This window comes from Triturus cristatus, chromosome 1_1, assembly GCF_964204655.1.
Source record: "Triturus cristatus chromosome 1_1, aTriCri1.1, whole genome shotgun sequence".
NCBI lineage: Eukaryota > Metazoa > Chordata > Amphibia > Caudata > Salamandridae > Triturus > Triturus cristatus.
Window position 1 is genome coordinate 1,155,958,743 of NC_140579.1, and position 16,685 is coordinate 1,155,975,427.

The 16,685-nt window shown below is 42.8% G+C and overlaps 1 protein-coding gene across 3 annotated transcripts in view; it reads left to right on the forward strand.

Moving 5' to 3' along the window:
- The first annotated feature begins 11,888 nt into the window (after positions 1–11,888).
- The window catches only part of LOC146871775 (striatin-interacting protein 1), a 513,622-nt gene continuing 508,825 nt past the window's right edge, over positions 11,889–16,685 (forward strand). Inside the window, exon 1 of one of the 3 annotated variants that reach the window (XM_085651361.1) lies at positions 11,889–12,195. In XM_085651361.1, the coding sequence (XP_085507487.1) occupies positions 12,064–12,195 (132 nt within the window). In that variant the 5' untranslated portion in view covers positions 11,889–12,063. The remainder of the gene's footprint in view (positions 12,196–16,685) is intronic. The other 2 variants (XM_085651345.1, XM_085651354.1) reach the window with 2 other exon arrangements.

Here is a 16,685-nt window from a genome sequence, read left to right on the forward strand (position 1 = left end):
GATGAGATTCTTCTTTTTGTCCTAGATACGTTCACACACTGTTATCTAGCGTCTTAATAAAGTTTTTATCAATGAAATGATACAGCCTTAGTCAAGGACTACATAGATCTTTCCCTTTGTCAGTCTTTAGAGACGTCACCATCAGCGCTCTATAAATTCGTTGGATGAGCGTTACTACCTGTATACAAGTGCGTCTGTCCGATACTCTACAATAAAGTGTTATTACAAAAAAACAACCCTACTTGAGTCAAAAAACTACAAAGACCAGTGCGCGAGACCTCTCTGGTAGTTCTAGAGACGTCACAATCAGCGCGCCAGATTACGTCAGACGGGCGTCCCCTGATCGAAAACAGGTGCGTCCTTTTTCCCGTCTCCTAGATAAAAACAACTGATCCTGTCACGTCGGGTACCTCCATCCCAGTACGAGTCCCAGCCGGAGGTACCGACGGACAGGTAACATTCAGGAGATTTACCTTTCATCCTTGCACGTAGATTTAGTTCCATTTTTATAGCCTCGCATTCAGTTTCTTCTGCGAAGCTCTTTTCCGCCCAAAACGATGCATCTTGATTGCTAATACTAAGAGCATTTAGTCATGTCTTCATAAGACAATATGGGTGTGTTGGACTATCGTGTCTCTTTAGAATTGGAGTTTTGTATTTTCGTCCCTCTGCCGAATTTAGCTTTACCATTTAAGGTTTTTTTCTCCCAACAATCGGCTGACATGTCAGGAGCAGGGTAGAATTCAAGGCCCTCTGCACCTGTCACCGGATCATTAATGGCAGGGCACCCCCTCCTCTTCAGGGTCTCCTGACACAATACGAGCCATCCCGCGCGCTGAGATCCTCTGGTTCAGGGCGCCTAACTATCCCAAAGGTGTCCAGAGCAAGGATGGGTGGCAGGTCCTTCAGGTACCTCGCCGCATCATGCTGGAATAAACTTCCAGTAGCACTGCGTCTGGAACCATCAGAGCTTATCTTCAGAGCCAAGCTGAAAACATATCTGTACACCAGATAGTGGCCCTCCCCGCAGGACTCCCTCTGAACACGCTCACACTCTCAGCGCGGGGACACGCCGTTGTGCGTCACCATTGCGCTCTACAAGACCCATTATTATTATTATTATTATGTCCTGGTCACTACTAAGAGTGCAAGACATGGTCTAGCATCGACGAATATCCTCTTTTGTTAAAACATATCGTTTTCACGTATGTACTGTTCTCTAGTGGTAGAGACAGATTTATTGGCTCACGTTTATTTTCAGAGCGGGGCCTCTTCCTTGACTCAAGCTGGTGCCGAGCGAGGTGGGGCTTTTTCCTCATATTTTGTTAGGTAAGCATGATTCTTTTTAAACATACTTCAGCAGAATGAGGTTACAGACGCCTAGAAGCAAAATGTCTCATGTGTTCTTTTGTTTTTGTGTTTATTTAATTTACTACACTGTTGTTTCTCTTGCCTTGTAGATGTCAAACGAACATCAGCAAAACACATAGAGGAATTGAAGACATAGTGAAGGGTATGGTAGTAACCCAGTTGCTTTTTTCAGAGTCCGATTATTAGGGACTTTGTTTTTGAGGTCCTGAAGAAAGCCAAGGAGAGTTTCTCCGGATGGCTGAAACATGTCGACCACACGGTGGGCAGTAAACGTTGGTTGCTTGCCTTCTTTCTTTCCCTTTTCTTCCACTGTTTTAGATAGAAACACAATTGATGAAGCCTAGCCTAGTACTTACGTATATCTAGTACATATCAACTGTGTATTCTGTTTTATGAGCACTAAAAAATACAAAAACATTCATTTGTTTTCTTTACACTCCTTCATATTCTCTTGCTTTTGCCTCCTCTTTTGGATGTTTTCTTGAGAAGAGGATACAACTCATTCATTTAACCTCGATACATCAAGAGGACCCTGTGAAGAGTTGTTTGGTAACCCAGATGATGACACTGGGCACTATAAGAGTGTAATGATGGGATGCTGATTATCCTTTGATCAAGCTTTTTTGCTTCACCTTCTACACCTTTTTTCTGTTGTACTGTCCTATAGCAAAGTATACTCACGTGAAGTAAGGCAATTTATACCTGGCCTTTATGGACCTCAGTGCGGCCTTTGACTGCGTATCTCACCCACAGCTTTGGAGGATTATGAGGGAAATGGGGGTAGACCAGGCAGTGATTACCTTTATCAGACAAGTGTACTCAAGGGCTGAAGCATGTGTTAGGTATGGGCCACAGGGAGAATGCAGTAGGTGGTTTCCAGTAACAAGAGGAGTTCACCAAGGGTGCGTTTTCGCACCTTTTTTATTTTCGCTGTATACTAACGGGGTGGAGTCTAAATTACTAGAAACCGCAATAGATGTCCCCAAAATAAGGAAGTTGCATATCCCAATTTTAATATATGCATATGATGCCGTTTTAATTGCGCAAACGGGAAGATCACTCCAGACAATGTGAAACACTTATGTGGATTTTATGAAGGGTCTGGATCTCCGTACAAATGAATACAAGTCATTTGTTTTAATTGCAGGGCAAAAACTGAGTAAACCACCATCTTTTTTTAAGTGACTCAGACGGAGTCTTTCCCATACCTAGGAATCACTTTCGATTATAAGGCATCCTGGAGGGGTATGGTAGAGAACCGTGGGATCATGTTAGAAAAGAGTACTAATGCTATACGCTCATTCTCAAATAAGCTGAGAACAAGAAACCCAGGCATTTTAAGAATGGTCTATTGGGCTAAATCAAGAGCAGTAGCCACGTATGGAGCAGGGGTGTGGGGCCACGTTGATGCAAAGAGGATCCAAACAATAGAGGATTTGTTTTGGAAATCGGTGATGAGTCTCCCCATTGGTTGTCCCAATTTTAATTTACACAAAGAACTAAGCATTCCTTATATAATTGATTGGATAAACGTTGCTCCCATCCTTTTATGGCACTCAGTCTGGCATAGAGACACAGTGTCATTGACCCAACAAATAATACAGGATTTCCTATCCCTTGAGGACAAGGGGAACATTTTATGGCTAAAGTATGTGAAAGATACTTTATACACTTTTGATTTAGGTAGCTTATTCGTATCGTCAGAAAAATGTGTCTCAGTCTCGAAACATGCCCTAAAGACCTGTTTTATGATTGCTGCCAAAAAAGGGAGATTGAATGTACAGCTTAATAAACCAACCGTTAGAGAATATATTGAAGGGCCATTGCAGTTTGAAGGGATATCCCCCTATCTGGATTTTGTAAGAATCCCACAGCACAGGTTTATTTTGTTAAGGTTTCGGCTCAATTATATCCTTTGTATGTTGGGCCACCCTGCTGGTATCTTTTCTTCGAACGATCTCCCGTGTTGCCCATGTGATGACACTTCTCAACAGTCTGATTTGCACATCTTTTTCTTTTGTAAATTCTATTGTAACCAACGGAAAAGGTTTTTAATTCTGCTTTTACATAGGTACAATTTTAGACAATGTCATCTGGCCCTGTATTTTTTACGAATGCTGCCTGATCCGCAAACTTGTTACAGTGTTGCCTCTTTTTTATGTATGTGTCTCAAATCCAGGAAAACATTTATTGATTGATGCTGATGAATTGCTTCTTTTAACATTTTTAATTGTGATGTAATCACAGTTTACACCCTCACTTGTTAGGAGATTTCAATCCAAATTAGATAAATTGCCTTGCTCTTCTATCCGGTTGTACTAGACAGATTTTGGTGATCAAACAACCTTCTATTTGACAGTAGTGCTAACCCTTTAGAATTCCAAATGATTTAATTTTGAAATGAAATCATAGCAATATTAAACATATATGTGGGCTGTACTCCTGTTTTTATACTTATTCAGCCATAGGTCATTCCAGTATTGTGGACCATATATGTGATCTTATTTATTAATTAGGAAAATCATACATGGCAGGACTGAGCGTTTATTGTAAAGGGCATTTCCCCGGTGGGCTGGGACCCCTGGAGGTTGGATTTGAAAGCCCAGGGCCACTGCCTGGACCTCCTCACTATCCCCAGTTCTCCAAGGATATTTGCATCACGCACTGTGGAAGCTTCTTGAGAGAGAGAGAGAGAGAGAGAAAGAGAGGGAGGTGGAGATAAACAAAGGAGAAGGAGAAGAGAAGGAGAGAAAGAGAATGGATGGATTAAAAAAGCAAGCTAGAGTGAGGCAAGGAATGAAGTGGGGCGCAAGGTGTAGTAGGAAAGGTAGGATGTGATGTGGAGCCATCATGTCTCTACAAACAAAATCATACACAGATTTTTTTACCTTTCAATACATAGGTTCACACTATGGACTGGGCTCTGGGTGCAAGATGGTGGAATTTCAGGATAGGGTTTCACATCACCTGTCCCGCCCTAGGGAAAGTGTAGGCTGAGTGGGAACCCACCTCCTAATCTAAATAAGTTTCCAGCCTTTCCTCCCCCCAAAAGTGGAGCAGGAAAGGGGGCTTGGCTTTCCCCTTATCTGGAGGTTCCTGGGATGGATTTAAAAGGCGGCATCACCTTTGAAGCTTCCCACCCAGGAAGGCCATCCTGTCCGAGAGGAGGTGTGAAGCACCTCCTCCCAGAGCAGGCTTTGTCTGTGTCATCTGAGAGCACTGGCTCTCACCCCATGAGGTCAGAAACCTGCCTGGTGGTGGCAGACTGACGAAAACAAGTCAGAGACCAAACCAGTGCTTGGTAGGTTTACAGAGGACCTTCTAGAAGGGTCTCTTGTGTCAATTTATTGAGACAAGATGTTTGGTACCAAACATCTTAGAAATCGGTTAAGCCATCATGGAGCAAGGAAACACGTGTTGACGAGTATCCAGCTCATGTACTCCTCATGGCTTCCCTGTGCACTTAAACCATCTCAGAATACACTGGGCATGTAGGGGCAGATCTGCTCACGCTGATATGTCCTCATTCAGGATATAGTGCACCCTGCCAGGGGGCTAAAGGCCTGCAGTAGGGGTGACTTACCTATACCTTATGCAGTGTATGGGTGGCACGGCACACAGGGCTGTGTGCCATTTCGAGTCTTCGAATTTCTCTGCACCCAGACACGCAGCCTGCAAGGGCAGAGTGCATAGCCTTAGTGGCACAACCAGTGCAGCAGCCCCAGAGGACCCTCTTCAGTAGCCATGCCTTAGATACCGGGGGTACCATTTATTAGGGACTTACAGGGGTAGCTGAAGTGGTGGTAAACATTGTACAGTGTTTGGGAAAGATATCTGACACTGGGAACCTGATTAGCATGGACCCAGTGCACTTACAGTTTGAAATCACATCAGGCATCAGGCAAAAAACAGGGGCTAACCATCCAAATAGAGGCACTTTCCTACACCTGGTCAGTGGCACATGCTAGAACCACTAAGATGATGGTGCATGTCTCGGACTTCATCTTGATGGCATCTAGAAAATTGTTCTCTGCCCTCTTCCTCTGCTTGTGGGAGGTGGCTCTCTAGGGGCATGAAAGATAGGCCTGTGCCATACAACACAAGGCTTTAAAGGCTGAGTCTGAACAGGATCCTCTCTAGAAATAGTTCCTGATGGAGGACCCCTGGCAACGTCAGGACTGGGAGGGTATAGGTGCTGATTAATCAGGCTGAGTTGAGGCAACCTGCATTTAAACACCTGCCTCTTTTGTTTCAAAGGCTCCAAAATAGTGTTAGGTGATGGGCTTACTTTAAATGGGCTTTCCCCATTATTAAAGCGGTCAGCCCTACGGTGGTCTTCCCCTAAGCGTTTTGCCTTCTATCCTCCTGTTTTGCTAAATTCAGCCTGTGCATTTTACCACTGCTAACCTGTGCTGATGTGCATGTGCTCGATCTCCTTTAAACATGATAAAATTGTCTTACACCCAATTGGCGCATGTAATTTACTTGTAAGCTCCTCGTAAAGTGGTACTACAGGTAACCAGGGCCTTTAAATTAAATGCTACGAGTGGGCCTGCAGCACCGATTGTGCTGCCCACTTTAGTAGCCCTCTAAACATGTCTCAGGCCTTCCATTGCAGAGCCTGTGTGTGCAGTTTTAAACTGTCATTTTGACCTGACAAAATAAACCTTTTTGCCAGGCCTAAACCAGCCATTTTTAATATAAATGAGTCACCCGAGGGTTGGGCTTCAACAGCCTATTTGGCAGGGTGCGGAATATTGCTGTCCTGCTATAAGAGGCACTATTCTGCTGTCCTACTGCCTGAGGAAGAAGGACGGAATCTACAACGTAAACCCAGGACCACCAGAGTATCTCCAAGGGCTAGTTAGCTGGTCTCCTGTTCTGCTCTACAGAGACATAGGCTCCTCTGCGCCGATGCATCTCAAAGCAGGGCCGTGCATTGCAGCTGCAGTTTGGCGGCCTCGCAGCACATACCCAAAGCGACGCATCTCGGTGCCGACAACTAGCCCAGCTCGATGCACTTCGACAGCGTACTGTGCATCTCCGCTTCTGATCAGCAGATTCGCAAGCACTGACCATGCGCGATGCATCTTGACGATGCCAACCGGCCCAGCTCTATGCATCTCAGTTCAGTACTGCTGCATATCTATGCAGGTCCTCACAGCATGAGCATCACAGCTCCTGTTGACAGCTCCTTGACACCCGTGCCATGCAGGCCAATGAAAGGACTTCGCATCTTGACACACCAAGGCAGAAGGTACTTTTTACAGTGGACTAAACACAGTCCTGTATCCGCATGGGCTCCATCGCAGTCGGCCTGAACTTGTGACTTGGTCTCAGTCCACCGCGACCAGATAACCACAATTAGCGCTTCTTGCTTTTAAGCGCTACTTTTCTTGAAAACCTTTAAACTTGCATATCTCCAATTCTACGGATTGGAATTTTGTCATTTCAGTGACCCAAAATTTATTAAGTTTTACTCTAAATTGGTGTGGGAATTTTGTTGTGTAGTGGTTTTACTTAATAACCATGTGATGTATAAATATTTTACACATTGCTTCTAAGTTAAGCCTAGCTGCTTATGTGCCAAGATACCAGAGGGTTAAGCACAGGTTAGTTTAGTGACTTTTTGTGGTTCACCCTGACATGGAGAGTGGCTATTTCTTGAGTTGTATTTCACCCCCTCCTCAACCAACAACCCAATAAAGTATCAGTATCTGCAATTATATTACTTCTCCTCTTTGTTTGTTTTCCATTCCAGGAGAAAACAATAAGTTACTTAAGTTTGATAATGATGTTTCTCGTGGAGAACAATCTACCTGTATATTTCTCACCTCATGGATCCTCTCAGATGTCAGACTAAATATGCAAAAGTTGAAATAGGTCTCCTGCACCAGCAGCCGGTGTCATGGCTCCCACCTGACTCTAGTCCATGTTGCCACCCCACTGCTCTGACATAAGTTCCTATCCTTTTTAAACACCCTTGGTGGCAAAGCAAAGATTGACAAAGGTTCCAAAAATTTGGGGCATAAAACTAACTTCTTATTTATTACACAATACTCCTCATAACGGGGGTCGTGTGATTCAGTAAAGAATCTGCAGGCAGCTAGAGTATTCACCAGAAATATTATTGATGACTGTAACTTATTCTCCTGATGGATACCTCAAATGTTACCATCTCATGCATCAGTACCAAAGCAATAAATTCCAGTAGGAGGATCCGAGGAAAAAACACAAGCAAGAACTACTGAGACATAGGGATCCATGTATGAACTCAGCCCTTCCAGCCCAAGTTCGAAAGCATGACATAACAAGGAGTAGAATACACCCGGCACAGCAATCCAATATATTCGCCTGCTGGCAGCAAGCGGCCTGGTGATAAAAAATGCTCAACAAAAGGACATCAAAAAGTGTCTACTCCATCCATATCCCATTAAACCATGCCATACACAATATTGATCCCCTCTTAAAGGTGATAGAAAAAGAAAATACCCCATGATAGACCAACCATCTTGGTTCAATATGGTACTCGCCAACTGTTGATGATGATGAAGCCAGGATGCAATTGCAGATTGAAGATGTTGAAATCGCAGAATATACCATCAGGGTTGGTGCAGCTGTAGCTGATGAAGCTGTTCATGAAGCGTCACTTGGGGTGTCTAACAATTGTGTTTGTCTCACGTATGTCGGCACGTGTCAGCATAGGTTGAAATTCATGCACAGTGGCATTGACAATGGGTAAATGCACACCCCTGCAGAATGCTTGATGGTCTCTGATCGATCGACTTACTTCCTAACAATCAGTTGGAAGAAAGCTTGTTGTTCCAGTGGAATGACAGTTTGAAAACAGTACAAGCATTAAAGCACAGGTCTCACTCAAGAAGGCTGAAGTTTGTGAAAACACAAAGTCTTAGCTTAGCAATCAGTTCTCCGATGAGATTGAATGCAATAATTGTGACACATTGAGATTCAGTTGGGTAGGGTGCATTTCCATTCATGTTGACTTTTATTTCCTCAGCAGGAAAAACAATTTAAACTGTGCGCCCCACAATGAGAAATGTAGCTGATATTACAACAAGCAGGTTTGAAAAAAAATTCCAAAAAAGCAAGGGATGAATACAGAAATAGTTTTAAAACTAGTCAGCAAGACAGATCCAATGGTTTTAAAAACATGGATGATGCCAGTTGTCTTTGAGATGTGAAACACAGTAGGTCAGTGAAATGTGTAGGGTTTACAAAAGTAGGTGGATCTCAGAGGTGTACTGGGTTGTTTGAAGATCAAACGTTTCAACTGCAGAGGTTAAAGGTACCTTTTTCTGAGCTAAAACTGCAATAAGCTTGTTTATCAAAACATGCATAATTTCTTTTGTCAGTCACAATACACTTTCAAAAATCTTTCTAACTGCAACATTTTACTAATTTGTGAACAGCTAACAAACAGACATAGCCATAGACTAACCCACAACAGGAATAATTTGTTCAACTTATGTTGGAACTATGTCTGTGAAAGCAGGATTGTATTTTGTAAAGCAATGGTACTCAAAAGAAAATGTCAATGTGTGACCGTCCAAGAGTGGTATTTTTCTAACAACCATAGAAATGAGAGGCTATATTAGCCAAAGAAATTACTCTATACAAGAAGAAAGAGAGGGCTCTCTATCTGTTCGATCGAGAAAAGACTGTATATAATGCTTCTTTTTTTTTAGAAGCCATTACCTGCCTTGAAGTAAGATTGCAGGGAAGATGGCAGACTCATTTATGATCGACCAGGGCACTTTATTATATTTAAATGTTTGTAATGCCCAGCTCTATTGTGTCAGCTCACACATGTGTGTTTGCCCCTTTTGCATAGAATTGAATTTTCCCCGAAAAGATTTAGAGAACTTGAGGTGACAGTAGAAAGTGTGTAGATATGCTTAGAAAGAGTCTGAAAGTCATTGTCAATAACTTTGGCAATAGTTTGCATTACTTTTTATCAGCTCCCTTAATTATCTCAGCAGCTTTTCTCTCAAAATAGTTTTTTTCTTCTTTTATAGCAGCATAAATCATGGTAGCTACAAACCTTCTATTTCTCACAGGATGCAGTCCCAGATGCAAATCACTTAAACCCATACTTCACGAATCCTTGACATGTTTCTTTATAACACTCAAACAAGATTGGGACAGCCATCATTGGCACAACTTAACTGCACTACAAGTAGTTTGTGCCATAGGGTAATATGTGTTATACCAAGGGTGAGGTATAATTGCTAATGTACCAGTAGACACCTGTACAAACATTTTTGAGTACCTGTTGGCCATAGGCATATACCCTCTGAACGAAACAATTTTAAACTATATATTCTGTTCCGCACCGTTGCATTTAAATCATTATCATTGATGTTTTCTCTCCATTTCCAATCTTTACAGTGTGTCAAACATATTTTTGTAATTGATGGTTTTCTTAAATCTTTAAAAGACACAAAGCTCATGCAAGTTGTGTAGTACATAGTCCTATTTACAAATATAATTTCTCCAAGAACCCACCACGCGCTGAACAAGGTGTCAGTGCCCTGAATTTGCCATAATGTAGTTCCCTTAATACATTTTCCATTAACATTTTCTTACCAATGCTATTATTACTGTTAAAATAATAACACGTTTCCTGAAAACTTTTAGGACTGTTAATCGGCAGGGTCCCACAATGCTCCCACTGTGTAAAGCTATATACTTTTCTTGAGCTGCTAGATCAATGAAATCATGGTTACTGATGCCACACACCAACACAGCCACACTCTTGATGGGATTTTCTCTAATAATCCTGCCATATCAATGCTAAGTACTCTTTCATTACCTTGGTCTGACTACAAGGCTATCTTTTTTGAGGTTCTTGATAACTATAGTTCCCTTAGCCCAGCCGCTATTACTTCCTGGGCGTCATCTCGAGCCTTGCACATTTTGCAGCCTGACGAACTCTCGCAGATTCTCATCAATTCCACTCCTGATCTTCCAGCAGACCATGAGTCTGCAGTCAAACAATAAACGTCCTGGCTGGATTCAGCAGCTCATTTTTTAGTTCCTCTGAAACAAGTCAGATCTCGAAGATTTAAGCCCTCCGCTCCATGGTTCTCCACTGAGCTTAGAGCTCAGAAGCAACGCTGCTGGAAACAAGAACACTGATGGCAGTCCGGCTATTTGGAAGCCAAACGTACTGCAAAAAATGCAAAGCGGATTACAAAGCCTTGATCTTCACACATAAATTTCACTAGCAAAATCGGAGATGGAACTAACACATCTAAAGAACTTTTTTCTACTCTCAAAAAGCTTACTACTTTTCCAATCTCATCCTCTAACAACTTCAGTCTGCCTTTCTGCAATCTACTGGACTACACATTTGCCGTAAAGTCGAAGATATTTTCGTCAATTTCTCTACTCCAGATCGCACCATAATGCAAGTTAGAGGTGCCCTGGCTGGGTCGACCACTTGCAACAGAGAGAATTCAACCGCCAGGACTGACAAGTCCCCAGTTGAACTCATCTAAAACTTCTTTGTGATCTGATGGCCAGTCCTACATCACAGACACTCTCACGACGAGGACAGGAACTGGTCTCTCGGCACGTCCATGCTAGAACTGGGGAGAAAGGCACATGATTGGCTGAGTGCTGGAACATTGAATCCTGTTGCTACAAGGAGAGGGGCCAGTAGCTCCAGTGAAACCTTGAATAAGGGCTGCCCATCACCTCTAACTGTCTGTGCAGATCAGCCTTGTGCTCCTTTTAAACAGAGGAAGAGAGGACTGTGTGCTGGCGTTGGCCTTGGAAAGACACTTTGGAACAAGGCTCAACACACAGCTTAATCTGATCAGCTGTGCAAGCTTGGCAAGGAGGTACACTTTTGCGTGGCAAACTCAAGCAGTGCTGTAATGCTGGGACATGACCGAAAATGCGTTATTCTAACGCGAGACTTTGTGGCACTTTGCAGGGCTGCAGATTACTTTTTGTGAATGTACCACTATTATCACCATTTTATAACACCAGTAACACAATATATTGCCTTTCTTAAAAATCAAGTCATAACACTTGAGCAGGCTTTCAGTAACTTATATTGCACAACTATTCACCCACGTATTATTATTCACATAGGCGAAACCTAATGTATTTTACCAATGCGTGTTTATTTACGGATGGCGAGATTAAGTAATTTGCCCAATTCCAAAGTCAGCAGCTCTGGCCGTACCGCCTCATCTATCCTCTTGACCACTCAATGAAAACAGGAATGAATCCACAATTTTAAACCCGTTCCTACTTAAACGAAAAGAAACTTGACTATTTATGATTAGCATTGAAATTATACAGACTACTTTACATGTAAGTAATTCGCAAATACAACGAATAGCAGACTGACAAGAATCATCAATTTCCCCTACAAGTTCAGCCTTGCTACTTAGAAGAGCGAAGAATTCTAAAATTATTTTGTCTCGTTGAATTGCGCTCCACTGTAAGCACATTCCGTAAATAAATATTAGAGCACTGGATTTATGCCAGAACTGAAGACAGCCATTTGAACATCAGGCGGAGTGGAGGCAACTGGCAAGCATAATGAACGAGGGAGGCGTTCGAGCTTTACGTGGATCTGAGAGAGAGGCTTGACGCGCAGAGACCAACCCCGGAAGTTGAAGTCGCGAATGTCGGGAAAGCCGAGCTGTAGAGAAGATGGAGCCCAGCGGCGGGCCTCTGATTGTCAACAACAAGGTGCGGGGGAGTCTCGGGACGGCTCCCGGCATTGGAGGCCTGCTGCCGGGCAAGGGTCGCGAGCTTAACCGCACCCAACGCAAGGACTCCGAGGTGAGGGGAGAAAGGAACCACAATTGGGTCACGGGCCATGTTTAGGCTATCAATTCTGCTGGTGGGACGGGATAAGTTGGTGTGTCAGAGGATAGGTTCTAGGATCCATGGTATTGTTATTACGTTTATAAAGCCTTTCGTACTCCGGACGATGTGCCGAAGCCTATCAGTGAACGTGTAGCAGCACACTACACTGTGGGAGAGGAAAGAGCATAGTTAGATGATTACCGAACTGCATTGTAGCCTATGTGCCTAGGAATCGTTTTAGAGGTGTGCATGACTGACCAGAGTGTGTGCTTATCCTGACATACGCTGCCGCAGGTTTTAGGGTGGTGACGGGTGTGATATTGGTTGATGTCTTGTTCATACACGCACACAACATAGAACCAGAACTTAGAGCTGCACTCTGTATTCTTTTTAGGTCGAGGACCGTCTGGTCTGCCGAAGGCAGAACTGGAAGTCGGAGATTTAATGATTCTTAGAGTGGCTATTTAGCCCGCCTCTCTTTTTGCTTCTCCTCCATTGGCTGGCTTCCTAAACGGAGGCCAGCCATTGGAGGAGAGAGCCGTCCCTCCAAATAGGCTCCGTCTTTTTCAGATTCTGGGGCGTGTTCCGTGCTGTTCTTTCCACTTTTTAGCCACGCCCCTTTTTGAACAGCAGGAACGCGCCCCCGAATCCGAAAAAGTTTCAAAGCTTCCATCCGCTATTTTTTCGCTATCGTCTGGCCGTGAGGATCTTCTTGCTGTTGTGCGTCGAGTGCATGAATGCGACTGGCGTTTTCCAAGAAGCTGTTGCACCTTCCGCAGGTCGGTGCTGCTCGTTGCCGGGTGAAGGGCCTGGGGTGCTCAGGGCCCGGGGTGTTCCCGGAGCGCGAGGGCACAGCGGTTCCTCGCCCGCCCTCTTCTCTCGTCCCACCAGGAAGCACAGGGCTGTCCGGGCAGCGAGGCCCGCTCTGCGCACCGAGGCCTGGCGCCCACCTCTGGAGAGGCCGGACGGGGGGCAGAGGTGCGGGAGGGAGGGAGAGGCAGCGGACCCCTATCCCGGCCTGGACAGATGCTACCCAACAACTGAACGGAGCGCAAGGAAAGCCCCCACCATGTACAGTCCAGTGGGGATTGAAACTCCGCAGGCCACCGATTATCCCCGCGCGCCTCCCCGCAGTCCTCTGGGCGCTATGCGAACTGCCAGGGAGGCCGAGTAGATTATTCCTCTTGTAAAGACAGCAGCAGCGCGTCCAGGCAGCTTGTAAAGGAGAAACAGGGTGAAATCCGGCGAGAGTGATAGAGATCAGGGTGTGTATAATATTCCCACTACCACAGATAGAGTAATCTCACAGTTACACGCACATACATTCATCATACGCTAGGGCCCATTTCACTAACATACGCTCAAATACTCTACCAGCAGCAATAAACCTGTGGAAAGAAAACTCCTAATCACCCTGCATCTATATCGAGGTCGATAAGACCTGGTTATTGTGACTGTCCATAAACATAATCTATACAACCTATATGAATAATCAAAATATAATACACAATAATTGACAAGAAATAATATCCAACACCATGTTCAAGTTATATTGCTTTATCTAAAATTAGTCAAAGAAAAATCAAGCAGCATAAATCATTTTTCTCATAGTTACCTATTCTAGCTAAACGTCAGAACAGGTCAGGACAAGTCTCTCGGTAAAGTCTCTCAAGACGAAGTCCCTTCAGCATCAATCCTCAGCAACGCAGATTCGGTACGCGGCAAAGGCAAATGGCAAGTGGCAAGACCCTCTCTAGGCTAACAATTCTTATACTGAATCGAACAAAAGAAAGATACAAAGAAAAGTTGTAATGTCCGCTGGACCGCTGAGCAGAGCGAGAAGGAAAGGATGTAACATTGCTACATTCGAAAATCTCCGCTCAGGAAAATCACAAAATAAAGACTACGGAACAGGAACCAAGAATCGCAAATGTATCTTGTTAGTTCTACTTCTCCTCGGCAATGAGACCAATGCTCAGAGTCTTTCTCTAAGGCTCCTTTGTTTTCCCAAGGCTGCCAAGGACGTTCCATTTCACTCGAAGATTACCCTGGCTGCTGATGTCCTCACGGAAAATTTCACAAGGCAAGCAAGGACTGTGGTCAGCTGACTTCAGGACCATATTCAGCAGGGCTCTCTTCCATCACAGTTTTCTATTTTCAAAACGAGGCCAGGCTTACAAAATCGGCCATCTTTAACTAGGCCGCCATAGGCCACAATAGACCATCTTAATTAAAGGAAACAAAAACAACATTACCACAGCATAGTGATTAAACAGTGTTAACCCCACTAATACCCTTATGTGTATGCATCTATCTAGTACTTGCAACATGGAAAAGCATTAATTCGGAAAGCGTTTTGTGCTCAAAAATAAACAGCACATAGCAACGTTTAAACATGAAAACACGCACGTTATTGTTAAACAGCACATTTATGCGCACCCACGTGTAACTCTCTCTTATTAGGACAAACGGATTGATTAATATGAACACACTTGCACAAGACAAATAATTAATTATTAATAATTAGAAAATTAATATGACAAATAGACATGCCAGAGCTTCAAAAACCAGCGAATTTTCAAACAGAAAACTCTGCTCCAGCAATCCCCCCTTTGGTGATTTTGTCACCAAATAAACCCCCCAAAAAAAAATAGTGAAAATTTAGTCCCATTTTAGGAGAAATCGGAAATGTCTTTTTCCCCTTACACAACATTACACACCAGTCACTCTTTCATCATCCCTTTTTGTCTCTAAGTAAACACTCTCCCTCAATTCTTCTAATTCAATTTCTTGAGGTTCTCTTTTCAACCTCTTGTTTTTCTTCTCTTTATTCAATTTCTTCCTCCCTCCCCTGTTTTTACAACACACACACACCAATCTTATTATCAATAAAGCAACAATTATACAAGTTAAAGGAAACAATATTCTACCTATAATAGTACTACCTATTTTTGCAATAAAATCCTTAACAGCTATCATTTTATTAGCTATTTTAGTCCATAAATTCTCAGCTTCAAGTGGTACTAATTCTTCATGCAAATCAGTAATATTTTTGATATAGACCTTCAGGTCTTTGCTTTCGTCTGGAATGTAAGTGCAACAATGTTGAACTTTCAGCATTCCACAGACTCCACCCTCCTTGGCCAATAGAATATCAAGGGCAAGTCGATTTTGCATAGACATGGCACGTACGGCACTTAATTCCGTATTCACCAAAAGAAACCCTCCAGCGGTATTTGTCGATAAGCGATCAACCACTGTGGACAGTTTCCGAATTCCATAAGCATTCAAAGAAATTCCCACTGCTGGAATCAAAACCCCAAAAATGTCACCCACTATTTCAGACCAAGTTTCTCTCCTAAAACGCATTAGTAAATTAATATGTTCTACATCTGTTATTTTATCTATATGAAAAATCTTTGGAAAAACCAGGCCCACATAACACGTGCCATACCAATGGTCAGGCAACTTGTAATAAGCCTTGTTCCCACAAACATAATATACTCCTGGAAAAATTGTATCTTCTCCACCTCTGAAACCCCAACCTGTTGCAATGAAGTATGTATCATGGCACTCACTAGCCCCAACAAAATATGTATCATATTGGGATTTCCTTCTTGTAATACAAAGTTTACCCTTCTGTGGTGCATCTAAAGCTAAAGTTGGACTAGCCCCATTCTTCAACTCTTTTCCCATCTCAATGTCCCAGATTGTCTCACTCACTTTATATTTTCCTATTTTCTCCTGCATGTTCAATCTCCTTTCCTCTACCATATCCAGGAAAGCTTTCTCCTCTCCTTTCAGACTGCAAGTTAAATTATTCTTAAAAATGTAATCTAATGTTAATCCTTTTTCTTCAATAAAAAATTTCACCAAAAGTGTTAGCTTCTTTAGCTGGATTCAGCTCTTTGTTCATTGGCAAGTGCCCAAAAATACTATCTCTGTTAGACATCTTATAATCTACTTTCCCTAACAAATAAAAAACACTACTTAAAATACTACAAGAAATACCATATGTAGCTGGTAAATGATGATAAGTAACACCCTCTGAAACGGATGCAGGTAATTGCATACAGACGTAGCAATCCCTTACTTCCATTGTTTTCACATGTTCATATAACAATTTTGAAAAAACATTACTAGAAAAGTTATTAATTGACCTATCTTTGTGTATGTAAGTATTACTAATTCTAATTGGAACTACCTTTTGCGAATTTTTCCCTACATTTGTCACATTCTCTGTATTCATTTCAAACTCTACTTTAAAAGTAACTAATAAAACTAAAACACCCCAGAGAAGCATTAATAATCCAGTACAGCAGCAGCACATTCCACACCACCTTTTAAAGAAGGCACATCTATTTCGATTATCCTCTATGTTAGCCATTTTACTACTTTAGTTTAGCCTCTACTACTCCACTACTGTCGGAATTCTTAAATTCTTCAGCTTTTCAGTTTTTCCA